We start from the raw sequence: 27,058 nt of genomic DNA on the forward strand, positions 1-27,058 counted from the left end.
GGCTGTGATGTTGAAGTAGAGCTTTCAACAATTACAGTGGTAGAAGTGGTTGTTGGGCCCGTGGGGACTTCTTTAGGTGGCTTTGTGGATGTAGATGAAATTGTCTCAGTTGTGGTTTCTTCAACTGTTGTCGTTACACCTGTGATAGGTGTAGTTACCTCTGTTGTTGTTGTTAAAGTAGTGGGATTGGAAGTTATGACAACTGGCCCTGATGTTTCTTCACCTGTTGCTGTGGGCTGTGATGTTGAAGTAGAGGTTTCAGCAATTACAGTGGTGGAAGTGGTTGTTGGGCCCGTGGGGACTTCTTTAGGTGGCTTTGTGGATGTAGATGAAATTGTCTCCGTTGTGGTTTCTTCAACTGTTGTAGTTACACCTGTGGTAGGTGTCATTGTTGTGGGTGCAATTTTAGTTGTTGTTAAAGTAGTGGGATTGGAAGTTATGACAACTGGCCCTGATGTTTCTTCACCTGTTGTCGTTCCACCTGTGGTAGGTGTCGTTTTTGTGGGTGCAATTGTTGTTGTTGTTAAAGTAGTGGGATTGGATGTAATGACAACTGGCCCTGTTGTTTCTTCACCTGTTGTTGTGGGCTGTGATGTTGAAGTAGAGCTTTCAACAATTACAGTGGTGGAAGTTGTTGTTCGGCCGGAGGTGACTTCTTTAGGTGGTTTTGTAGATGGACTTGTCTCATTTGTAGTTTCTTCAACTGTTGTCGTTCCACCTGTGGTAGGTGTAGTTACCTCTGTTGTTGTTGTTAAAGTAGTGGGATTGGATGTAATGACAACTGGCCCTGATGTTTCTTCACCTGTTGCTGTGGTCTGTGATGTTGAAGTAGAGGTTTCAACAATTACAGTGGTGGAAGTTGTTGTTCGGCCGGAGGTGACTTCTTTAGGTGGTTTTGAAGATGGACTTGTCTCATTTGTGGTTTCTTCAACTGTTGTCGTTCCACCTGTGGTAGGTGTCGTTGTTGTGGGTGCAATTGTTGTTGTTGTTAAAGTAGTGGGATTGGAAGTTATGACAACTGGCCCTGTTGTTTCTTCACCTGTTGTTGTGGGCTGTGATGTTGAAGTAGAGCTTTCAACAATTACAGTGGTAGAAGTGGTTGTTGGGCCCGTGGGGACTTCTTTAGGTGGCTTTGTGGATGTAGATGAAATTGTCTCAGTTGTGGTTTCTTCAACTGTTGTCGTTACACCTGTGATAGGTGTAGTTACCTCTGTTGTTGTTGTTAAAGTAGTGGGATTGGAAGTTATGACAACTGGCCCTGATGTTTCTTCACCTGTTGCTGTGGGCTGTGATGTTGAAGTAGAGGTTTCAGCAATTACAGTGGTGGAAGTGGTTGTTGGGCCCGTGGGGACTTCTTTAGGTGGCTTTGTGGATGTAGATGAAATTGTCTCCGTTGTGGTTTCTTCAACTGTTGTAGTTACACCTGTGGTAGGTGTCATTGTTGTGGGTGCAATTTTAGTTGTTGTTAAAGTAGTGGGATTGGAAGTTATGACAACTGGCCCTGATGTTTCTTCACCTGTTGTCGTTCCACCTGTGGTAGGTGTCGTTTTTGTGGGTGCAATTGTTGTTGTTGTTAAAGTAGTGGGATTGGATGTAATGACAACTGGCCCTGTTGTTTCTTCACCTGTTGTTGTGGGCTGTGATGTTGAAGTAGAGCTTTCAACAATTACAGTGGTGGAAGTTGTTGTTCGGCCGGAGGTGACTTCTTTAGGTGGTTTTGTAGATGGACTTGTCTCATTTGTAGTTTCTTCAACTGTTGTCGTTCCACCTGTGGTAGGTGTAGCTACCTCTGTAGTTGTTGTGGTCGAAGTCGTGGGATTGGAAGTTATGACAACTGGCCCTGATGTTTCTTCACCTGTTGTTGTGGGCTGTGATGTTGAAGTAGAGGTTTCAACAATTACAGTGGTGGAAGTTGTTGTTCGGCCGGAGGTGACTTCTTTAGGTAGTTTTGAAGATGAAATTGTCTCAGTTGTGGTTTCTTCAACTGTTGTCGTTACACCTGTGGTAGGTGTCGTTGTTGTGGGTGCAATTGTTGTTGTTGTTAAAGTAGTGGGATTGGAAGTTATGACAACTGGCCCTGTTGTTTCTTCACCTGTTGTTGTGGGCTGTGATGTTGAAGTAGAGCTTTCAACAATTACAGTGGTGGAAGTGGTTGTTGGGCCCGTGGGGACTTCTTTAGGTGGCTTTGTGGATGTAGATGAAATTGTCTCCGTTGTGGTTTCTTCAACTGTTGTAGTTACACCTGTGGTAGGTGTCATTGTTGTGGGTGCAATTTTAGTTGTTGTTAAAGTAGTGGGATTGGAAGTTATGACAACTGGCCCTGATGTTTCTTCACCTGTTGTTGTGGGCTGTGATGTTGAAGTAGAGCTTTCAACAATTACAGTGGTGGAAGTTGTTGTTCGGCCGGAGGTGACTTCTTTAGGTGGTTTTGTAGATGGACTTGTCTCATTTGTAGTTTCTTCAACTGTTGTCGTTCCACCTGTGGTAGGTGTAGCTACCTCTGTAGTTGTTGTGGTCGAAGTCGTGGGATTGGAAGTTATGACAACTGGCCCTGATGTTTCTTCACCTGTTGTTGTGGGCTGTGATGTTGAAGTAGAGGTTTCAACAATTACAGTGGTGGAAGTTGTTGTTCGGCCGGAGGTGACTTCTTTAGGTGGTTTTGAAGATGAAATTGTCTCAGTTGTGGTTTCTTCAACTGTTGTCGTTACACCTGTGGTAGGTGTAGTTACCTCTGTTGTTGTTGTTAAAGTAGTGGGATTGGAAGTTATGACAACTGGCCCTGATGTTTCTTCACCTGTTGCTGTGGTCTGTGATGTTGAAGTAGAGGTTTCAACAATTACAGTGGTGGAAGTGGTTGTTGGGCCGGAGGTGACTTCTTTAGGTGGTTTTGTAGATAGACTTGTCTCATTTGTGGTTTCTTCAACTGTTGTCGTTCCACCTGTGGTAGGTGTAGTTACCTCTGTAGTTGTTGTGGTTGAAGTCGTGGGATTGTAATCAATGACAACTGGCCCTGTTGTTTCTTCACCTAATCTTGTGGGCTGAGGTGTGGAGGTAGAGGTTTCAACAATTACAGTGGTGGAAGTTGTTGTTAGGCCGGAGGTGACTTCTTTAGGTGGTTTTGTAGATGGACTTGTCTCATTTGTGGTTTCTTCAACTGTTGTCGTTCCACCTGTGGTAGGTGTCGTTGTTGTGGGTGCAATTGTTGTTGTTGTTAAAGTAGTGGGATTGGATGTAATGACAACTGGCCCTGTTGTTTCTTCACCTGTTGTTGTGGGCTGTGATGTTGAAGTAGAGCTTTCAACAATTACAGTGGTGGAAGTGGTTGTTGTGCCCATGGGGACTTCTTTAGGTGTCTTTGTGGATGTAGATGGACTTGTCTCTGTTGTGGATTCTTCAATTCTTGTAGTTCCACCCGTGGTAGGTGTAGTGGGTGCCTTTGAAGTTGTGGTTGATGTAGTGGGATTGGAAGTTATGACAACTGGCCCTGATGTTTCTTCACCTGTTGCTGTGGGCTGTGATGTTGAAGTAGAGGTTTCAACATTTACAGTGGTGGAAGTGGTTGTTGGGCCGGAGGTGACTTCTTTAGGTGGCTTTGTGGATGTAGATGAAATTGTCTCAGTTGTGGTTTCTTCAACTGTTGTCGTTACACCTGTGGTAGGTGTAGTTACCTCTGTTGTTGTTGTTAAAGTAGTGGGATTGGATGTAATGACAACTGGCCCTGATGTTTCTTCACCTGTTGCTGTGGGTTGTGATGTTGAAGTAGAGGTTTCAACAATTACAGTGGTGGAAGTTGTTGTTCGGCCGGAGGTGACTTCTTTAGGTGGCTTTGTGGATGTAGATGAAATTGTCTCATTTGTGGTTTCTTCAACTGTTGGCGTTCCACCTGTGGTAGGTGTAGTTACCTCTGTAGTTGTTGTGGTTGAAGTCGTGGGATTGTAATCAATGACAACTGGCCCTGTTGTTTCTTCACCTAATCTTGTGGGCTGAGGTGTGGAGGTAGAGGTTTCAACAATTACAGTGGTGGAAGTTGTTGTTAGGCCGGAGGTGACTTCTTTAGGTGGTTTTGTAGATGGACTTGTCTCATTTGTGGTTTGTTCAACTGTTGTCATTCCACCTGTGGTAGGTGTAGTTTCCTCTGTTGTTGTTGTTAAAGTAGTGGGATTGAATGTAATGACAACTGGCCCTGATGTTTCTTCACCTGTTGCTGTGGGTTGTGATGTTGAAGTAGAGGTTTCAACAATTACAGTGGTGGAAGTGGTTGTTGGGCCCGTGGGGACTTCTTTAGGTGGCTTTGTGGATGTAGATGAAATTGTCTCAGTTGTGGTTTCTTCAACTGTTGTCGTTACACCCGTGGTAGGTGTTGTTACCTCTGTTGTTGTTGTTAAAGTAGTGGGATTGGATGTAATGACAACTGGTCCTGTTGTTTCTTCACCTGTTGTTGTGAGCTGTGATGTTGAAGTAGAGGTTTCAACAATTACAGTGGTGGAAGTTGTTGTTCGGCCGGAGGTGACTTCTTTAGGTGGTTTTGTAGATGGACTTGTCTCATTTGTGGTTTCTTCAACTGTTGTCGTTCCACCTGTGGTAGGTGTCGTTGTTGTGGGTGCAATTGTTGTTGTTGTTAAAGTAGTGGGATTGGAAGTTATGACAACTGGCCCTGTTGTTTCTTCACCTGTTGTTGTGGGCTGTGATGTTGAAGTAGAGCTTTCAACAATTACAGTGGTGGAAGTGGTTGTTGGGCCCGTGGGGACTTCTTTAGGTGGCTTTGTGGATGTAGATGAAATTGTCTCAGTTGTGGTTTCTTCAACTGTTGTCGTTACACCTGTGGTAGGTGTAGTTACCTCTGTTGTTGTTGTTAAAGTAGTGGGATTGGAAGTTATGACAACTGGCCCTGATGTTTCTTCACCTGTTGCTGTGGGCTGTGATGTTGAAGTAGAGGTTTCAGCAATTACAGTGGTGGAAGTGGTTGTTGGGCCCGTGGGGACTTCTTTAGGTGGCTTTGTGGATGTAGATGAAATTGTCTCCATTGTGGTTTCTTCAACTGTTGTAGTTACACCTGTGGTAGGTGTCGTTTTTGTGGGTGCAATTGTTGTTGTTGTTAAAGTAGTGGGATTGGATGTAATGACAACTGGCCCTGTTGTTTCTTCACCTGTTGTTGTGGGCTGTGATGTTGAAGTAGAGCTTTCAACAATTACAGTGGTGGAAGTGGTTGTTGGGCCCGTGGGGACTTCTTTAGGTGGCTTTGTGGATGTAGATGAAATTGTCTCAGTTGTGGTTTCTTCAACTGTTGTCGTTACACCTGTGGTAGGTGTAGTTACCTCTGTTGTTGTTGTTAAAGTAGTGGGATTGGAAGTTATGACAACTGGCCCTGATGTTTCTTCACCTGTTGCTGTGGTCTGTGATGTTGAAGTAGAGGTTTCAACAATTACAGTGGTGGAAGTGGTTGTTGGGCCGGAGGTGACTTCTTTAGGTGGTTTTGTAGATAGACTTGTCTCATTTGTGGTTTCTTCAACTGTTGTCGTTCCACCTGTGGTAGGTGTAGTTACCTCTGTAGTTGTTGTGGTTGAAGTCGTGGGATTGTAATCAATGACAACTGGCCCTGTTGTTTCTTCACCTAATCTTGTGGGCTGAGGTGTGGAGGTAGAGGTTTCAACAATTACAGTGGTGGAAGTTGTTGTTAGGCCGGATGTGACTTCTTTAGGTGGTTTTGTAGATGGACTTGTCTCATTTGTGGTTTCTTCAACTGTTGTCGTTCCACCTGTGGTAGGTGTCGTTGTTGTGGGTGCAATTGTTGTTGTTGTTAAAGTAGTGGGATTGGATGTAATGACAACTGGCCCTGTTGTTTCTTCACCTGTTGTTGTGGGCTGTGATGTTGAAGTAGAGCTTTCAACAATTACAGTGGTGGAAGTGGTTGTTGTGCCCATGGGGACTTCTTTAGGTGTCTTTGTGGATGTAGATGGACTTGTCTCTGTTGTGGATTCTTCAATTCTTGTAGTTCCACCCGTGGTAGGTGTAGTGGGTGCCTTTGAAGTTGTGGTTGATGTAGTGGGATTGGAAGTTATGACAACTGGCCCTGATGTTTCTTCACCTGTTGCTGTGGGCTGTGATGTTGAAGTAGAGGTTTCAACATTTACAGTGGTGGAAGTGGTTGTTGGGCCGGAGGTGACTTCTTTAGGTGGCTTTGTGGATGTAGATGAAATTGTCTCAGTTGTGGTTTCTTCAACTGTTGTCGTTACACCTGTGGTAGGTGTAGTTACCTCTGTTGTTGTTGTTAAAGTAGTGGGATTGGATGTAATGACAACTGACCCTGATGTTTCTTCACCTGTTGCTGTGGGTTGTGATGTTGAAGTAGAGGTTTCAACAATTACAGTGGTGGAAGTTGTTGTTCGGCCGGAGGTGACTTCTTTAGGTGGTTTTGTAGATAGACTTGTCTCATTTGTGGTTTCTTCAACTGTTGTCGTTCCACCTGTGGTAGGTGTAGTTACCTCTGTAGTTGTTGTGGTTGAAGTCGTGGGATTGTAATCAATGACAACTGGCCCTGTTGTTTCTTCACCTAATCTTGTGGGCTGAGGTGTGGAGGTAGAGGTTTCAACAATTACATTGGTGGAAGTTGTTGTTATGCCGGAGGTGACTTCTTTAGGTGGTTTTGTAGATGGACTTGTCTCATTTGTGGTTTCTTCAACTGTTGTCGTTCCACCTGTGGTAGGTGGCGTTGTTGAGGGTGCAATTGTTGTTGTTGTTAAAGTAGTGGGATTGGAAGTTATGACAACTGGCCCTGATGTTTCTTCGCCTGTTGCTGTGGGCTGTGATGTTGAAGTAGAGGTTTCAGCAATTACAGTGGTGGAAGTGGTTGTTGGGCCCGTGGGGACTTCTTTAGGTGGCTTTGTGGATGTAGATGAAATTGTCTCCGTTGTGGTTTCTTCGACTGTTGTAGTTACACCTGTGGTAGGTGTTGTTTTTGTGGGTGCAATTGTTGTTGTTGTTAAAGTAGTGGGATTGGATGTAATGACAACTGGCCCTGTTGTTTCTTCACCTGTTGTTGTGGGCTGTGATGTTGAAGTAGAGCTTTCAACAATTACAGTGGTGGAAGTTGTTGTTCGGCCGGAGGTGACTTCTTTAGGTGGTTTTGTAGATGGACTTGTCTCATTTGTGGTTTCTTCAACTGTTGTCGTTCCACCTGTGGTAGGTGTAGTTACCTCTGTAGTTGTTGTGGTTGAAGTCGTGGGATTATAATCAATGACAACTGGCCCTGTTGTTTCTTCACCTAATCTTGTGGGCTGAGGTGTGGAGGTAGAGGTTTCAACAATTACAGTGGTGGAAGTTGTTGTTAGGCCGGAGGTGACTTCTTTAGGTGGTTTTGTAGATGGACTTGTCTCATTTGTGGTTTGTTCAACTGTTGTCGTTCCACCTGTGGTAGGTGTAGTTTCCTCTGTTGTTGTTGTTAAAGTAGTGGGATTGAATGTAATGACAACTGGCCCTGATGTTTCTTCACCTGTTGCTGTGGGTTGTGATGTTGAAGTAGAGCTTTCAACAATTACAGTGGTGGAAGTGGTTGTTGGGCCCGTGGGGACTTCTTTAGGTGGCTTTGTGGATGTAGATGAAATTGTCTCAGTTGTGGTTTCTTCAACTGTTGTTGTTACACCTGTGGTAGGTGTAGTTACCTCTGTTGTTGTTGTTAAAGTAGTGGGAATGGATGTAATGACAACTGGCCCTGTTGTTTCTTCACCTGTTGTTGTGAGCTGTGATGTTGAAGTAGAGGTTTCAACAATTACAGTGGTGGAAGTTGTTGTTGGGCCCGTGGGGACTTCTTTAGGTGGCTTTGTGGATGTAGATGAAATTGTCTCCGTTGTGGTTTCTTCAACTGTTGTTGTTACACCTGTGGTAGGTGTCGTTTTTGTGGGTGCAATTGTTGTTGTTGTTAAAGTAGTGGGATTGGATGTAATGACAACTGGCCCTGTTGTTTCTTCACCTGTTGTTGTGGGCTGTGATGTTGAAGTAGAGCTTTCAACAATTACAGTGGTGGAAGTGGTTGTTGGGCCCGTGGGGACTTCTTTAGGTGGCTTTGTGGATGTAGATGAAATTGTCTCAGTTGTGGTTTCTTCAACTGTTGTCGTTACACCTGTGGTAGGTGTAGTTACCTCTGTTGTTGTTAAAGTAGTGGGATTGGAAGTTATGACAACTGGCCCTGATGTTTCTTCACCTGTTGCTGTGGTCTGTGATGTTGAAGTAGAGGTTTCAACAATTACAGTGGTGGAAGTGGTTGTTGGGCCGGATGTGACTTCTTTAGGTGGTTTTGTAGATGGACTTGTCTCATTTGTGGTTTCTTCAACTGTTGTCGTTCCACCTGTGGTAGGTGTCGGTGTTGTGGGTGCAATTGTTGTTGTTGTTAAAGTAGTGGGATTGGATGTAATGACAACTGGCCCTGTTGTTTCTTCACCTGTTGTTGTGGGCTGTGATGTTGAAGTAGAGCTTTCAACAATTACAGTGGTGGAAGTGGTTGTTGTGCCCATGGGGACTTCTTTAGGTGTCTTTGTGGATGTAGATGGACTTGTCTCTGTTGTGGATTCTTCAATTCTTGTAGTTCCACCCGTGGTAGGTGTAGTGGGTGCCTTTGAAGTTGTGGTTGATGTAGTGGGATTGGAAGTTATGACAACTGGCCCTGATGTTTCTTCACCTGTTGCTGTGGGCTGTGATGTTGAAGTAGAGGTTTCAACATTTACAGTGGTGGAAGTGGTTGTTGGGCCGGAGGTGACTTCTTTAGGTGGCTTTGTGGATGTAGATGAAATTGTCTCAGTTGTGGTTTCTTCAACTGTTGTCGTTACACCTGTGGTAGGTGTAGTTACCTCTGTTGTTGTTGTTAAAGTAGTGGGATTGGATGTAATGACAACTGGCCCTGATGTTTCTTCACCTGTTGCTGTGGGTTGTGATGTTGAAGTAGAGGTTTCAACAATTACAGTGGTGGAAGTTGTTGTTCGGCCGGAGGTGACTTCTTTAGGTGGTTTTGTAGATAGACTTGTCTCATTTGTGGTTTCTTCAACTGTTGTCGTTCCACCTGTGGTAGGTGTAGTTACCTCTGTAGTTGTTGTGGTTGAAGTCGTGGGATTGTAATCAATGACAACTGGCCCTGTTGTTTCTTCACCTAATCTTGTGGGCTGAGGTGTGGAGGTAGAGGTTTCAACAATTACAGTGGTGGAAGTTGTTGTTATGCCGGAGGTGACTTCTTTAGGTGGTTTTGTAGATGGACTTGTCTCATTTGTGGTTTCTTCAACTGTTGTCGTTCCACCTGTGGTAGGTGGCGTTGTTGAGGGTGCAATTGTTGTTGTTGTTAAAGTAGTGGGATTGGAAGTTATTTCAACTGGCCCTGATGTTTCTTCGCCTGTTGCTGTGGGCTGTGATGTTGAAGTAGAGGTTTCAGCAATTACAGTGGTGGAAGTGGTTGTTGGGCCCGTGGGGACTTCTTTAGGTGGCTTTGTGGATGTAGATGAAATTGTCTCCGTTTTGGTTTCTTCAACTGTTGTAGTTACACCTGTGGTAGGTGTCGTTTTTGTGGGTGCAATTGTTGTTGTTGTTAAAGTAGTGGGATTGGATGTAATGACAACTGGCCCTGATGTTTCTTCACCTGTTGCTGTGGGTTGTGATGTTGAAGTAGAGGTTTCAACAATTACAGTGGTGGAAGTGGTTGTTGGGCCCGTGGGGACTTCTTTAGGTGGCTTTGTGGATGTAGATGAAATTGTCTCAGTTGTGGTTTCTTCAACTGTTGTTGTTACACCTGTGGTAGGTGTAGTTACCTCTGTTGTTGTTGTTAAAGTAGTGGGATTGGATGTAATGACAACTGGTCCTGTTGTTTCTTCACCTGTTGTTGTGAGCTGTGATGTTGAAGTAGAGGTTTCAACAATTACAGTGGTGGAAGTTGTTGTTGGGCCCGTGGGGACTTCTTTAGGTGGCTTTGTGGATGTAGATGAAATTGTCTCCGTTGTGGTTTCTTCAACTGTTGTTGTTACACCTGTGGTAGGTGATATTGTTGTGGGTGCAATTTTAGTTGTTGTTAAAGTAGTGGGATTGGAAGTTATGACAACTGGCCCTGATGTTTCTTCACCTGTTGCTGTGGTCTGTGATGTTGAAGTAGAGGTTTCAACAATTACAGTGGTGGAAGTGGTTGTTGGGCCGGAGGTGACTTCTTTAGGTGGTTTTGTAGATGGACTTGTCTCATTTGTGGTTTCTTCAACTGTTGTCGTTCCACCTGTGGTAGGTGTAGTTACCTCTGTAGTTGTTGTGGTTGAAGTCGTGGGATTGTAATCAATGACAACTGGCCCTGTTGTTTCTTCACCTAATCTTGTGGGCTGAGGTGTGGAGGTAGAGCTTTCAACAATTACAGTGGTGGAAGTTGTTGTTAGGCCGGAGGTGACTTCTTTAGGTGGTTTTGTAGATGGACTTGTCTCATTTGTGGTTTCTTCAACTGTTGTCGTTCCACCTGTGGTAGGTGTCGTTGTTGTGGGTGCAATTGTTGTTGTTGTTAAAGTAGTGGGATTGGAAGTTATGACAACTGGCCCTGTTGTTTCTTCACCTGTTGTTGTGGGCTGTGATGTTGAAGTAGAGCTTTCAACAATTACAGTGGTGGAAGTGGTTGTTGTGCCCATGGGGACTTCTTTAGGTGTCTTTGTGGATGTAGATGGACTTGTCTCCGTTGTGGATTCTTCAATTCTTGTAGTTCCACCCGTGGTAGGTGTAGTGGGTGCCTTTGAAGTTGTGGTTGATGTAGTGGGATTGGAAGTTATGACAACTGGCCCTGATGTTTCTTCACCTGTTGCTGTGGGCTGTGATGTTGAAGTAGAGGTTTCAACATTTACAGTGGTGGAAGTGGTTGTTGGGCCGGAGGTGACTTCTTTAGGTGGCTTTGTGGATGTAGATGAAATTGTCTCAGTTGTGGTTTCTTCAACTGTTGTCGTTACACCTGTGGTAGGTGTATTTACCTCTGTTGTTGTTGTTAAAGTAGTGGGATTGGATGTAATGACAACTGGCCCTGATGTTTCTTCACCTGTTGCTGTGGGTTGTGATGTTGAAGTAGAGGTTTCAACAATTACAGTGGTGGAAGTGGTTGTTGGGCCCGTGGGGACTTCTTTAGGTGGCTTTGTGGATGTAAATGAAATTGTCTCAGTTGTGGTTTCTTCAACTGTTGTCGTTACACCTGTGGTAGGTGTAGTTACCTCTGTTGTTGTTGTTAAAGTAGTGGGATTGGAAGTTATGACAACTGGCCCTGATGTTTCTTCACCTGTTGTTGTGGGCTGTGATGTTGAAGTAGAGCTTTCAACAATTACAGTGGTGGAAGTTGTTGTTCGGCCGGAGGTGACTTCTTTAGGTGGTTTTGTAGATGGACTTGTCTCATTTGTGGTTTGTTCAACTGTTGTAGTTCCACCTGTGGTAGGTGTAGTTACCTCTGTAGTTGTTGTGGTTGACGTCGTGGGATTGTAATCATTGACAACTGGCCCTGTTGTTTCTTCACCTATTATTGTGGGCTGAGGTGTGGAGGTAGAGGTTTCAACAATTACAGTGGTGGAAGTGGTTTTTGGGCCTGTGGGGACTTCTTTAGGTAGCTTTGTGGATGTCGATGGAAAATTCTCCGTTGTGGTTTCTTCAACTGTTGTTGTTCCACCTGTGGTAGGTGTAATTACCTCTGTCGTTGTTGTGGTTGATGTCGTGGGATTGGAAGTTATTACAACTGGCCCTGTTGTTTCTTCACTTGTTGTTGTGGGCTGTGATGTTGAGGTATAGGTTTCAACAATTACAGTGGTGGAAGTGGTTGTTGGGCCGGCGGTGACAATTTTAGGCGGCTGTGTAGATCTTTCAGTAGTAGTATATGTAGTTACCTCTGCATTTGTTGTGGGTGCCTTTTTAGTGTAAGTTGAAGTTGATGGCTGGGATGTTGAGGTAGAGTCTTCAACATTTACAGTTGTAGATGATGACACTGTGTTGTGTGTGAATATCCCAGATGTAGTTGTATTGGTAATCTGGGAGGTAGGCTCTGTTGTCAATATTCCACCTGTGATGACTGATTCTGTTGTTGTTGAGGGCTGTGTTGTTGATGTTAAAGGCCACATTGTACCTGTAAAGTAAGGTAGTGTTTTTGTAATTGACTCAATCGAAGTCACTGAAGGTTTGGTGGTGACATGTGATGTCGTTGTTCTGGTACCAGTGGTGACTACTTTAGGTGGCTTTGTAGATATGATGGTCTTAGTTGTGGTTTCTTCCATAGTTGAAGTTTCAGCTGTGGTCAACGTAGCTGTGGTCAAGGGTACCGTAGTTGTTGTAGTTACAGTTGTCGGGTTGTGAATTGTGACTGTACTTGCTCCAGATGTTGTAGTTGAAGGATTTAATGATGAAGTTATGGTGCTAATAGTGATTTCAGGTGTTGTCTCCATTGTTGTGGATGACCAAGTAGATGTTGGTTCTGTTTTTGAAAAATATATATATTTTGTTAACTAGTCCAGAAAAATAACATTTGAATTTACCAAATAGCTCGTATTTACAATACTTACCATCCATATTTAATTTGAACATATCGTCAATATGAATTAAACTCATCAATACCACCTAGGGTCCACCCGAACCCGAATACCCGAGACCCCACTAGGGGCCCAGGCTGGTACGGGTCCAAATTTCTAACTATTCCTTCGGGTCCGGGTCGAGTCATGTTTAATTGTCATCGGGTCTTGGGTCTATGTAATTACAGGTGATTGACTTGAGTGGACCTGAATGGACCCGACCACAGCTCTGCATAGCCTGTACCATATTTATTTTACGCTAATATGGTAAATTTATTGACTTATAGAAGGCCTAGGCAATATATAAAGACCTATTAATTAACCAGAGGAGCATCTTGGCTGATAAATATAATTAGTTTGTCACTTGGGTCCAATCAGGTCTGGTCTAGACCTGGACCCATTAGGGTATGGGCCGGGTCTAGGTCTAGTGTTTGGGTCTGATTGTTCTCGGGTCTGTTCGGGTCCAGGTCCCACTTTATTTTAAATGATCGTGTCCGTTCAGGTCCGTGTCTGATTGTCCTTGGGTCCGTTCGGTTCCGGGTCCAACTGTTTGGACCCGTGAAGACCTCTACTACCATCTTAAATACAAATTGCTATTAATTTCCATCAAGATTTCCATTTATCAGTATGGTAGTTAGCAAAAATTGGGCTGCACTTGAATCATTCAAGAGCTTCTCTGCTTACCAGGTGTTGAGAAGTGGAAGACAGTTGTGGGCTTTAGTGTTGTTGTAGAGGTCTGTGTTGTAGTTGCATGGACAGTTGTTGTGGTCAGAGGGGATGTTGTGGTTGGTACTGGAGTTGTGGTCACTTTACAAGGCGAAATGTTCCTGGTAATGGTTCCGTTCGAGGCACAAACAGCAACTATGCAGTTACCAATCCCATCTGTTGTATTGTAGAGGGTTTCTCCATATGGGTGTTGTTTACCATTATGCAAGCATGTACAATCTGCAGGGGGGAAAGTATTTTACAATTAGATTTAATCAATGTTGCTTTGGTTATTGCTAAATATGTTACTTTTATTTGAGGATGTCATCCTTACCATTTACATCATAACTACAGCTCACTCCAGTCATTGTGCAGGTGCTTTAAAAGAAGAAAAATAATGTTAACATTTGAATTATTCCCAGTTTCAAATGAATAAGATATAAATGTTTTGTTCAAAATACCATTATAGAGATTAAACTAGTAAGGGCTTGGTAATACAGTACTGTAAGTTGTGAAATGGTTGTGGAGCAGGGCACGTTTTGAGATTGCCATATAGCCATAATTGGCATCACTATGGAAAAACTAGCATATGACCTTCCCATCTTAGACAAACCCCTACCCAACCTCTTCTAAAATGAATGCAATACAGAAAACAGAAAACATAATTATTTCACAGTTGTAACATTCAGAATATGCTCTGAAATAGTACAGGTACTGTGAACTGAATTATTCAAACATACCATGTTTCACAATTTTGTGCCGGAAGATTCTGTCCATTGGTGTACTGGTTTCCTTCATAGTCATAACAGCCACATTGTTCCCTCTCCACACACTTCATTGTCTCCTCATTGAAGTAAGGTTGTGCCGCAGGACAGTTAGGATAGCAGCCTGTAATAAGCACAATAGCCAAGAGGTTACAAAAAGTATTGTTATGGATAACACTAGAGTCAGTGTAAATGTAGCCTGAGGCTGCTCAGACACACAGCATGTAGATGTATAACAATTGTTGAGGTCAGTTTCAATTACAATTGTTATTCAGAAATAATATCCAAAATGAGACAAAATATGAGTTAGACGGTCATATCCCTACCTTCCAATGCTGGAATTAAACTAGAACAGTCTCCGGAAGGGTTTCTGCAGGTCTTCATACACTGAGCTCCACATGCCTTGTAGTGCCACTCACATTCTCCAGTAGGGTTGTAGTAATCACAGAACAGTGCTGTATGTGGTGTACAAAATATGGTGGGAAAAAAGTTGTCATTATTTGAACTAGAATAATGATGCCTTTCCATGATCAACTCTCCTATATGATAATGTGTCAACCTAGTCCAGTATTGAATTGACAAGCGCCTTAATGTAGTTCGAAAATCACATTCACTGTTGATTGTGAAGAAACTTACGGCAAATTCGAGGGGTTCTCCAGGCTACGCATGCTCCAGCTTCATTACAGGCCTTTGCATAAGCTGCCACTGCGGTACAGAAGCACTCGCAGTCTCCGCCACTGTCACAAGCACATGAGTCTCTCACACAAGCATCGTAGTAAGGAGAGGGGTCCACCTTAAAAGCACAGAAATGTGTTGTAAGATATACAGAAGTTGCATGGTGAAGTACATTTCTTTGTCCACAAAAGACAAATCCACATATCTTACTAGTGTGGTGGATGAATCAGAATTACTTGGGCAACATAAGTAATTAAGATGTCATATTACAGGCTGCTATCCACCATCGATCACCACATTCTTTTGGAGAGATTGGAAACCCAAATTGGTCTACACGGACAAGTTCTGGCCTGGTTTATCTGTCGGAAAGATATCAGTTTGTCTCTGTGAATGGTTTGTCCTCTGACAAATCAACTGTAAATGTCGGTGTTCCTCAAGGTTCAGTTTTAGGACCACTATTGTTTTCACTATATATTTTACCTCTTGGGGATGTCATTCGAAAACATAATGTTAACTTTCACTGCTATGCGGATGACAAACAGCTGTACATTTCAATGAAACATGGTGAAGCCCCAAAATTGCCCTCGCTAGAAGCATGTGTTTCAGACATAAGGAAGTGGATGGCTGCAAACCTTCTACTTTTAAACTCGGACAAAACAGAGATGCTTGTTCTAGGTCCCAAGAAACAAAGAGAACTTCTGTTGAATCTCAATCTCAACTTGAAGTCTTTACTGAAGACTCATCTCTTCTGTGGGTCATATGATTGAGTGTAGTCTGGCCCAGGAGTGTGAAGGTGAACGGAAAGGCTCTGGAGCAACGAACCGCCCTTGCTGTCCCTGCCTGGCCGGTTCCCCTATTTCCACTGGGATTCTCTGCCTCTAACCCTATTACAGGGGCTGAGTCACTGGCTTACTAGGGCTCTTTCATACCGTCCCTGGGAGGGGTGCATCACTTGAGTGGGTTGAGTCACTGATGTGATCTTCCTGTCTGGGTTGGCGCCCCCCCTTGGGTTGTGCTGTGGCGGAGATCTTTGTGGCCTGTACTCGGCCTTGTCTCAGGATGGTAAGTTGGTGGTTGAAGATATCCCTCTAGTGGTGTGGGGGCTGTGCTTTGGCAAAGTGGGTGGGGTTATATCCTTCCTGTTTGGCCCTGTCCGAGGGTGTCATCGGATGGGGCCACAGTGTCTTCTGACCCCTTCTGTCTCAGTATTTATGCTGCAGTAGTTTATGTGTCGAGGGGCTAGGGTCAGTTTGTTATATCTGGAGTACTTCTCCTGTCCTATCCGGTGTCCTGTGTGAATTTAAGTATGCTCTCTCTAATTCTCTCTTTCTCTCTTTCTTTCTCTCTCTCGGAGGACCTGAGCCCTAGGACCATGCCTTAGGACTACCTGGCATGATGACTCCTTGCTGTCCCCAGTCCACCTGGCTGTGCTGCTGCTCCAGTTTCAACTGTTCTGCCTGTGATTATTATTATTTGACCATGCTGGTCATTTATGAACATTAGAACATCTTAGCCATGTTCTGTTATAATCTCCACCCGGCACAGCCAGAAGAGGACTGGCCACCCAGTTTCTTCCTAGGTTTTGGCCTTTCTAGGGAGTTTTTCCTAGCCATCGTGCTTCTACACCTGCAGTGCTTGCTGTTTGGGGTTTTAGGCTGGGTTTCTGTACAGCACTTTGAGATATCAGCTGATGTACGAATAAATCAATTTGATCTGATATCTGCATAATATTCTTATGGGATATACATTTTATTAGAATGTATTTCTAATAGACTCTAGTGTTGGCAGTTGCATTTCTTCCCTCAGCTGGGGCTCAGTCACTTGCGGCCCAGAGAGGGGAGAGGTCAGACTTGTCTTTCACATATCCCTGGTGCTATGCAGAATATCAGAAAGGGAAGAGGACAGGATGGAACATTGTCTTCATATGTGAATGTATCTGTTAAACCATGTGAAGTGATGGCGTGATTAAGGGGGAACCAATTACTTGTCTGTGCGCAAGTCACTCCCCTCAGTGAGTTTGTCCAGGAGAGGGGTCAAGAGGGGATTTACTTGAGATGGGTGTATCTAGAGTTGACAATTGAGTTATGCCATTGGATGAGGTAATGGGTCTGTGCTATGAAGTACCAGGAACGAGATTAGAACCTCGTCTTAGGGACCAAACTGAACGATAATTTATAGCGAATGCTATCTGGCTATGGGATACTCCTCTCTCTCTCAAGTAAAAGTCTTTCTTTGTGAACTGTTTGTAAGATCTGTGGTTCGTCATGTAATTTGAGAGGGGTGTATCTTGGCTATAAAAGATCTTTGTACTTTTCTGTAGTCACTTTCAATGGTTCATTAGAGATAGCGCATCATTGAAGGTCAAATGCTATTGCAAAGCTTATTATTATTAAAAATGTAGTTTAAGCATAAATCTGACTGGTATGTGAAGTTTGTAACTATCCTCATTTGGTAAAGCAGAAATAAGCCACCACACTACTAATATATCCTAGTTGAATATATCCATACCTGGTTCTGGCAGGCTGTGAAAACATCACTGTTAATGATGCTGCACTGTTTCTGGGCCCAAGACGCTCTGTACGGGTTGGAGGCACATGGGTGCGCTACAGCGGATACACTTGGACAGCTTGATGAAACTTTCCAGCTGTTTCCAAATTCCACCGGATCAACAACAGTCGCTTGGGCTCTAGTGGTGAAGTCATTGTTTGCGTTGCCATCATAGTTTCCACACAGACCACATACCAGCCCCTGAAGAAAATAGATCATGAATTAAAATGACTGATTTGGCAGGGTTCTACAAAAGTCTTGGTAATATCAGTTTTGACTGAATACTGAATTCATTTCTTCATCAGAGTATCTTAATGTACCTGGTATTGTGGGCTAAGCTTGATAAAGAGACTGGTCTTCTTGTCCCACATGAGGATTAGACCACTTTTGACTTCAATGACCAGATAATTCCCCAGAAGGCTGATCTGTTTAGGAAACTGCTCTTCTGGAGTACTCCTGACAACTTGAGCGTTCCCATCTGCCAGTATGAGCTCACTGGTCTGAAGAAGAGAAATATGTTTTCATACATAACTTGGTCTGAAATCGGATCTCAACCTGATGTTTAGTTGATGATTTGTTAATTGTTCTTTACACGAGGGATGGAATGTACAGTATTGTGTGAAGTCAAGTTGCTCATTACCCCCAGGAAGAGCTTGATGGTCTTGGAGCAGGTGGTGCCTTTAGTTCCACAAGGAACGTTCTCAGTGAGGACTCTGAAGCTGCCACTGCCATTAGTATTGCCACAGTAGTCCTGTAAGAATGAAAAATATTATTAATATGGTTCAAATTCACACTTTTTAATGCTGATACAATTCTACCAAATAAAGAGACACAAACCTGAATGAGAGTGTATTCACAGTTTCCATTAAAGTTGAACCTTTTCTCATCAAAAGTGATATAGTGACCCTCTCCATAGATTGCACAAACTCCATCACAGAGATTTGTGGTACACTGCCATTGTCTGTCCTTGCAAGTACTGTGAACAACACACACATAATGTCAGGTTCTTCATTAATTGTAAGTCTGTGTTCTTTATGTTTTCTCCCCCATGAGATGTAAGACACAAAACAGGCATACCATGTATTGCAGTCAACCTTAAGGGTCTCTCCAGCTTGGTAAGTAGCTCCATTGTGAGCACAAGGACAAAGTTCCTCCTTGATGCAGTCTCCGTTTCCATCAGACACCAGTCCGTTGGGGCACATACAACCTGATGTGCACTCTGTGCTAATCTAAAGGGATTTAACAAAAGAAAGTACATAAATAAGTCATGGCAAATGAAAGAGATGTGGACCATGTTTTCCCGGGTTTTTGTTCATTCAACACGAATCTGTATAATAGTGACAGTATGTGACAATCCCATTTAGAGTGAATAAGGGACTCACACAGGTCATGTCCAGAGTTTTGCAGCTCTTCTGACACTCTGAACCTGAAGCTCCTGGAGGTGCAGTTGAGCAGTTGAAGAAAACCATTGGCAGTGTGCATACTGGGGATATATGAGAATACAAGTTTTAAAAAACGATTTTCAATTCTCAAACAAGAAGAATATAATTGTCTTATATCCAGAAATATCCACATTCATCATAATTAATCACATTGTCTTAAATGGATTGCTTGAATTCTCTTGGTTCATTTCATATGTACCTGTTTTGTGAAGGATGCATGTAAAGGGTTACCTAATATCGAGCCATATATTTTATAAATAGCTACTACATTGGAAGCAAAGAACATAAAACTTACTAAATAGTCTTGCTCCCCCAGTGCAACTCAGTGTCCCTTGTCTGCAAGTGCTGTTAAATAGTTACAGTATTAATAGTTATAGTTAGATAATCAAATTAACAGCAAATATCATTATGACATAATTGAATTCACAGCTTTGAATATATCCATCAAGTTTCATTAGTACTTGTATTTATTTTGGTCTCCTAGCTTTATACGTATGAGGGAGGTGCTTACCAGGTGGCACCGTCTCTGCTGATAGTCTCTTCTGCAGGGACCACCGAGCCCTTGTCATAGCAGGGACAGTTGGTGGGGGCAACACACTGGCCAGCCTCGTCCATGTAGGTGCCCTCTGCACAGCCACATCCGTCCACTGGAACAAACTCCACCTGGCAAGATTGGTCTGTCATGCTCAGGGAGCGGCAGGTGCGTCCACAGCTGGTCATGTTGTAGGTATAAACTGTTTGACTGGGGCAAGTGGCAAATGTATCTGAGAAAAGTCATTAGATATGATTAGTATTAGCAAGACCATTTTTGTTTTCCTTATATCTTTGTATTTGGGCAGTTATTTCCTCAGGTTATTTGTATTTAGTAACTCAACCCTACAGTTGTTGTTTCAGTAAATCATTCTATTCTAATCAATTTGCAGCACTCATTAAAATGACACATTGATGCCGCATTGTCTACTCACTGCAGATAGTGTCTCTCCAGCCAGTGAGCTGGATACCCTCGGCAGCACAAGCGTGGACATAAGAGGAGACGGCAGCACACATGCAGTCCTCACTCTTCTCACAGTTACAGCTGTCATACATGCAATTCTGTTGGAAAAAAAGAGTCAAAGTGTTTCAGGACTAAAACCTCATCACATAAGAGTTTAATTGTTTTACTTTGTGATTGTATCCTTCTTAACTAACTTACGGTTTTGTAGGTGTCAGGTCTTATTTCAGAATGGCAAGGCGAGAACACTCCTTTAGGATCTGATAACATGGAACACCAGTGCTGGGCATATTTCTCTGTGAAAAAGACAGTCATAATTTTAACATACGCATATACTATCTCATATAAATTTGTTATAATCATTCAGCAAGTGATTAATCTGTAGGCTTAATAAATATGTACCATTTTCAATGCTCAAACTGCAGGGGTTTTCAAAGCTAGTCTTGACATCAGGGCAGCTAGACATGGTCTTCCATGTGTTGGCAAAAGCTACAGCTGTGCCCTCCACCAATCCACTGATGACTCTGAAATCATCTGCCTGAACATTATTGTAGTTTCCGCAAAGGCCTGTGGAAAAATAATTGAAGCCGTATGATGTATTAGATTTTTATAAATAGAGATACTGAAGAAAAAGGTATGAAACTGGTGGATGAATCTGAAGCATACCACAGGTTGTTCCTTTGTAGGATGAGATGGCAGTTATGTAGATCTGCATAACTGGTGAAAGCTGGATCTGAAGTTGAACTCCAAGAGTTGTCTGGATAACAATGTAGAATGAGGAGGGCTTGAAGACGGTCACTTCAGCTGCAATACATGAAATAAATAGAGGGAAACCATCAATGCTTCATCTAGTGAATATAATTGATATGGTGTTTATACACTGAGTCCACACTACAGTTTAACTTGGATTATCTCACCTGTATAGAGTGGGACCTGAGAAAGAATCTGATTTACAAAAACACTTCCACATGACTGGACTCGGATCACCTGTGAATTAAATAAGATAATATATTTTATTAAATTCGCATTTGTTTCCATACAGCACAGCAATATTTGCCTAATCAGGGCAATTTTAAAGAAGGTTATTGTGTGTTTAGTCAAAAAGGTTGACTAAAAGCGGTTTTGCTTTGGAATGAGATGACAGGTCATTGTGTTATTTGCTCTGAAACATATTTGGAGAGTTGCCTTACGGTGGATCTGCTGGAGAGGGCAAGGGTAACAGCCCTCATACACGTCTCAGTGTTAGTCAACCCACACTTCACAATGTCTCCCAGCACGGTGAATTCAGTTCCATTGCATTGCTGAAAGAAATCAAGCATGAGTTTGAAGGCAGAAATATGTAACGATAGTGACTCGTTTGAACCTATTTCTACATAAACATATGGCTTGAGGAAAAGCTATTTTACCTCACCTTTTCACCTTAGTTTGCACTGAAAACTTATCAAGAGTTTCTTCTTGCTTCTATTGCTTTGCTATGCTGCACCACATGCACTGACCTTGGTCAGAATGTAAGAGCAGTCCCCATGGAAGGTGTAGGCTTTCCCATCATAGGTGTTGATGTGGGATCCTCCCACCACAGAGCAGGTCCCAGGACAGTCCTTGTCTGTACAGGTCCACTGACCACCAGCACAGGTGCTAAAGGGAACATTTATACATGTATACTCATCTCACAACTGCATTCATACAGTATTTTAGAAATATTTACATGGATATAGTTTTGATAATCACACTGTAGATTTTGGCATGATTCATGAAAATGAGGCATGGGATATGTGATGTTTAAATCAGATAATGTACGTGGCCTACCATTCTTTACAGTTGCTGGTGTAAGATTCTCCAGATTTGTATACTTGTCTATTGTGGACACAAAGGCATTCTCTCACTGGAATACAGCCACTGTTGTTGACGTCATCAAAAACAGTACCTTTTTGGTGAGAGATCAGGCAGAATTCAGTAGATTTCAGTTATTATAATGTGTTCTTTACACAGAGAACTTCATTGACTCCAGGAAGTAACTGAGAGAAACATCAAATATTTATTTATATCATTATCAAAGACTTTGCACACATTGACATAAAAGGCAGAATGGGTAAAAGTGTGGTGTTTTCATGATGTGCTTAAGGTTAACTTGTACAACAGAGTTGAACCTATGTGTTACCTAGAGGACAGAAGCAGCCGCCTGTACAGTGGTCTTCACACAACTGTCTGGCCTCTGGGTTGGAGCAGGTGTCAACACAGGGGTTTCCACACTCCTGGTACTCCATGTTGTCGGGGCATGTCTTATCTGAGAAAATAAACATTGTGATTAACAGTTTGCTTAAAATAGATTGTGAACATGATCATTAAGTGTTTGGTGGTCATGTTGAAGAGTATCTGCATGCTTACAGCAGAACTGTTCAGTCCTCCATTGCTGGGGCTTCCCCCCTGCATGAACACACTGACGGGAGTACTCTGAGATGGTGTTGCACAGGCAGAAGGAGTTGGTGCTGTTATCACAGTGGCACAGGTCAGCCAGGCAGGTCTCGACGAAGGCGTCCTTGTCCAAATAATTAGTGCAGCTACTGAAAGCTGCGCTGGAGAACAGCTGCTGACAAAATTCCTACAAATAGAGACAAACCATAAAAGGTTCCCATATAGAAAACATTTGATGGATCATATGGAATAATTGCCATTTCTAACTTCTATTAATATTGTTTTTGTATTCTTCTTCTGTGGTTTGAATTGTAATACCTCATCTCCACAACTCTCCTCAGAAGTTAGTGTAGGCTCCTCACAGACTTCCAGAGGACCATCCAGTTTCCAGAGGTTTCCATAGTCAGAGCTAGAGAGTTTCCCACCTGCAACAACACAGACATTGACAATTAGCTTTTCCACTAATACAGTTACATTTCAATAGTTTGGGTAGTTTCAGAAATTATTTTACCATTGATGATGAATTCGTTGTATGTTTGGACTTCATTGAAGTCACCACAGAGTCCGCAGGTCTGGTTTCTGTACTTATCGTTAATTTCAATCTGTAGAATGACCAGACACAATGTGTTTACTCAACAAAATCTCATCCTTTTCAGCACTATTCACATGTTCAGTCTTGGCTATCCTCCACGTTACCAAACTTTATTTTGATTCGTCTTTGTATTAGGGAGTGACAGAAAATCTCATTCAAATGTACAAATATTTGCAAACACTTCATCAAATAAACATTGGAGTATGAGCCTCTGTGTGTATAGGGTGTACATCTTCACAGATCCTTTCAATGTTAACATTTTAGGAGGGGAGTAGACAGTGGTTCAACCAACATGAGACAAAGTGCAGCCAAAAATAGGTGTCTTTCACTCACAATCAACTGCTGATCATTGCAAAATGGCAAAGATGCTATGCTTTTAATCTAAAGACAAATTTAACGTGGTTAACTAATCAACCATTGAAGATTAGAAAATTATAAAAGCAGGTATTTTACCATTAGGGAGTCATCCTTGTTCCAAACAGCAACCAGCCCCAGTTTGGCTACGACCTTCACATTGGATGTAGTCTTCATGATGCTGACTCCAGACAAGCTGAACGGCAGGGTCACCCTTCAGGAGGAAGAAGATACTTAAAGGTCGTCGTTATGATTGTAATTTTTATTAAACTCCAGAATGTAGCACATCAAATCCTCAAGAGAGGTGCTTGCAGAATGGCGTATAAGTCAAATGACAGAGAAACTCACGTCTGCCCATTGACCACAACAACACCCTTGGATAGCTCCACCACTACACCATCCAGCTTCATGGTGATCTTGCTAATGGTGGGCTGGTTGTCCACCACCTGCCGCCTCATCTGGATGTTGAAAGCCTCATAGCTGCTCTTACACAGTGAGGTCACAACATGGTTGCAGGTAGAGGGGAGCTGGAAAAAGTACCCATCGAAGGTCTTGAAGTGATAGTTACCCCATGTGCTGCAGACCTGGTCATTGTGTGAGGCATTCACTCCTGAGGGACAAGGAATACAAATGTCAGTTCCATCTTAGCGTATTGATGGATACCCAGTCATTTATTTGGTGTGCATTCTGTCAGTCATTTACCTGAAAGTGTGGGTATAGTCGTGATCATAGTCGGGATGATTGTTACACTTGTGGTGGGGCTCACTGAAATAAAAGCAATTCATGAGTATTTTACAATATTATATGTACATTACGGATGGAATTCAATCATTGCAGATATAGATTGTTGCACTGCTCTTTTAGAAGTGTATTTGATTTGCACAGCAGTATGTCCAGACCAAGGAACATTTGAGGCATGATGTGACCCATTCAATATTTACGGGGAACCTAAGGCTCAATTCAAACCGTATATTCAAAGTTCAGCGCTATCGTGCAATTGAATTTTAAAGGGACTGTTCTTGCGTTCACAGAGTTTGTGTTCATGGTAAACGCTGCATATGTCGGCTCAATCGGAAATTACCTTCCCATTTCAAGTACGGCGATAGGGATTGAATCGAGCCCCTAGTTTACCAAAAGCTGCATGGTTATTGTGGTGCTTCATTTCACTTGACAATTGAGTCAAACAGCTGCAAGGGGCTAACAATTGTAAAATCAATGTTTCATGGTCTTCTGTGCCTGAACTACTTTGATGTTCTATGAATTGCGTAGGTGGGGTCAAATCTTATGAAATGCTCAGCCCTGGCTGACACATGCAACAGGCCTGAAGATTCCTTAATCAAGTGCCATCTGCTGTCTTAACCAAACACATTGAATTCCGATTACAGTTCAGTTCCTATTTTACATATTTAGGCATCAAATTTTTGAATAATATCAGACATACTTACCACAACTATTATTTGAACGATATACATACGTTTTTGACTGTATTCTGTTCTTTTTTTTTCACGATCTAAATTTGGTTTGAAAAGTATTAACTCGCTCCCAGTGTGGGGAGTGCTTTATGTATTTATAACACTACAAACTATGCTACAACCACTCATGATAATAATCACTAATGATAATGATACAAAGTTACAGATTTTTTACCACAAATGTGTAACATTTTCAAATTTAGATGGAAACAATCTCATAAACAAATGTGTATAAGGAACAGAAATATGATGAATAATGTAATCATATGATCGTAGTAAATGTGTTTGCTGCCCTAAAGTAGAAAACAGGAGAACCGTTATTACTGATTGCGTAACAACTGCTACTGTATGCCTACTGTCAAATTCTTCAAAATGCTTTTCTAATACATTTAATTTATGTTCTGTGTGTTAGTACATTTCTGAGTAGCTAATACATTTTTTTTTTACATAATGAGATTTTACACAAAATATATATGTTATCAAATCTGAAAGTGACCTAATCATACTAAACTTATGGTTACAGCTTTTAAAACCTATCGACCTGCTGAGTGTCAATCATCATAATCATTTGGTATTGTCCTGAATATTTACTATTTGTACTTAACAATTAGTCTGATTTATGAAATAATATGTAGATTTTACAGATTTGTCAGACTTTAAACATGTAGAATAATTGTATTATAATTATAATCAGAACAGTTTCTGATATAGGCAAATGAATGAATATTCTACCAACCTGTTTGTGTTGATCTGATCAGTAGTACCAGGCATATCAGCCTCCATATCGGTGAATCCTTGGTTGTCCCCATGGTGATCCTGTGGGTAGTGAACAGGTCCTGCACAGGTGATATGAGAGAGGTGCTTAGGATGGATCTGGTCTTTATAACCTCCTGTATTTGAGGAGGGACCTTAAAGGATAAAACAAAGGTGGGGCCAAAGGTTAAACATGACTCAATGATGACTTTAAGACTTCAATGTTCTGTCTTATGAGGTTTTTATGTACATCAACAGTACGTTAAGCATGAGCATTTACATACAGATTTAGCTGTTCATTAAGTCTTCTATTATTGGGATTATAAACTCAGGTGGTTCATAGGTGGTTCATAATGTCCTTTATTATAGACCTATCTATACATCTATATTGCACAAGATAAGTTACTTAAAAGTGTTTGATCCCCCGCTGATTTTGTATGTTTGCCCACAGACAAAGAACTGATCAGTCTATAATTTTAATGGTAGGTTTATTTGAACAGTGAGAGACAGAATAACAACAACAAAATCCAGAAAAATGCATGTCAAAAATGTTATAAATTGATTTGCATTTTAATGAGGGAAAAAAGTATTTGACCCCCTCTCAATCAGAAAGATTTCTGGCTCCCAGGTGTCTTTTATACAGGTAACGAGCTGAGATTAGGAGCACACTCTTAAAGTGAGTGCTACTAATCTCAGTTTGTTACCTGTATAAAAGACACCTGTCCACAGAAGCAATCAATCAATCAGATTCCAAACTCTCCACCATGGCCAAGACCAAAGAGCTCTCCAAGGATGTCAGGGACAAAATTGTAGACCTGCACAAGGTTGGAATGGGCTACAAGACCATCGCCAAGCAGCTTGGTGAGAAGGTGACAACAGTTGGTGCGATTATTCGCAAATTGAAGAAACACAAAAGAACTATCAATCTCCCTCGGCCTGGGGCTCCATGCAAAATCTCACCTCGTGGAGTTGCAATGATCATGAGAACGGTGAGGAATCAGCCCAGAACTACACGGGAGGATCTTGTCAATGATCTCAAGGCAGCTAGGACCGTAGTCACCAAGAAAACAATTGGTAACACACTACGCCGTGAAGGACTGAAATCCTGCAGCTCCCGCAAGGTCCACCTGCTCAAGAAAGCACATATACATGCCCGTCTGAAATTTGCCAATGAACATCTGAATGATTCAGAGGACAACTGGGTGAAAGTGTTGTGGTCAGATGAGACCAAAATGGAGCTCTTTGGCATCAACTCAACTCGCCGTGTTTGGAGGAGGAGGAATGCTGCCTATGACCCCAAGAACACCATCCCCACCGTCAAACATGAAGGTGGAAACATTATGCTTTGGGGGTGTTTTTCTGCTTAGGGGACAGGACAACTTCACCGCATCAAAAGGACGATGGACAGGGCCATGTACCGTCAAATCTTGGGTGAGAACCTCCTTCCCTCAGCCAGGGCATTGAAAATGGGTTGTGGATTGCTATTCCAGCATGACAATGACTCAAAACACACGGCCAAGGCAACAAAGGAGTGGCTCAAGAAGAATCACATTAACTAAGGTCCTGGCGTGGCCTAACCAGTCTCCAGACTTTAATCCCATAGAAAATCTGTGGAGGGAGCTGAAGGTTCGAGTTGCCAAATGTTGCCAACCTTAATGACTTGGAGAAGATCTGCAAAAAGGCGTGGGACAAAATCTCTCCTGAGATGTGTGCAAACCTGGTGGCCAACTACAAGAAACGTCTGACCTCTGTGATTGCCAACAAGGGTTTTGACACCAAGTACTAAATCATGTTTTGCAGAGGGGTCAAATACTT

At 42.4% G+C, this 27,058-nt stretch overlaps 2 protein-coding genes and 1 pseudogene across 2 annotated transcripts; all 3 read right to left on the minus strand.

The window, feature by feature from the left end:
• Positions 1-4,088: 4,088 nt before the first annotated feature.
• On the minus strand, positions 4,089-6,930 carry LOC116374756 (salivary glue protein Sgs-3-like; the record flags this gene model as incomplete). Its single annotated transcript, XM_031829457.1, has 2 exons — positions 6,040-6,930; positions 4,089-5,334 (listed from the first exon to the last, which is right to left on the minus strand). A coding segment is annotated over exon 2 (936 nt), but the record flags the coding sequence as incomplete, so codon positions are not given.
• A 4,891-nt stretch (positions 6,931-11,821) lies between these two features.
• LOC116374878 (mucin-5AC-like) lies at positions 11,822-14,748 on the minus strand (annotated as a pseudogene).
• A 1,745-nt stretch (positions 14,749-16,493) lies between these two features.
• LOC109895228 (mucin-5AC-like) lies at positions 16,494-23,768 on the minus strand. Its single transcript, XM_031829458.1, has 21 exons — positions 23,721-23,768; positions 23,367-23,628; positions 23,118-23,232; positions 22,584-22,674; positions 22,391-22,497; positions 22,046-22,259; positions 21,819-21,944; positions 21,467-21,584; positions 21,157-21,295; positions 20,851-20,961; positions 20,578-20,647; positions 20,327-20,464; positions 20,063-20,227; positions 19,862-19,956; positions 19,635-19,761; positions 19,181-19,433; positions 18,965-19,014; positions 18,610-18,710; positions 17,868-17,978; positions 17,548-17,727; positions 16,494-16,553 (listed from the first exon to the last, which is right to left on the minus strand). Exons 1-21 carry the CDS (start codon positions 23,746-23,748, stop codon positions 16,494-16,496), a joined length of 2,661 nt encoding a protein of 886 aa, XP_031685318.1. The 5' UTR covers positions 23,749-23,768.
• Between the last annotated feature and the right edge of the window lie 3,290 nt (positions 23,769-27,058).

Source organism: Oncorhynchus kisutch, linkage group LG8, assembly GCF_002021735.2.
Source record: "Oncorhynchus kisutch isolate 150728-3 linkage group LG8, Okis_V2, whole genome shotgun sequence".
Taxonomy (NCBI): Eukaryota; Metazoa; Chordata; class Actinopteri; order Salmoniformes; family Salmonidae; genus Oncorhynchus; species Oncorhynchus kisutch.

What these genes read in the sequence shown, in the direction of transcription:
- LOC109895228 (XM_031829458.1), bottom strand. Translation starts at nt 23,748, where the DNA reads ATGATCACGACTATACCCACACTTTCAG. An exon ending in ACAAGGATGACTCCCTAATG is followed by an intron (nt 22,675 to 23,117) that starts GTAAAATACCTG and finishes GTCATTCTACAG; the next exon opens with ATTGAAATTAACGATAAGTA. An exon ending in CAGTTTGAGCATTGAAAATG is followed by an intron (nt 19,957 to 20,062) that starts GTACATATTTAT and finishes TCTTTTTCACAG; the next exon opens with AGAAATATGCCCAGCACTGG.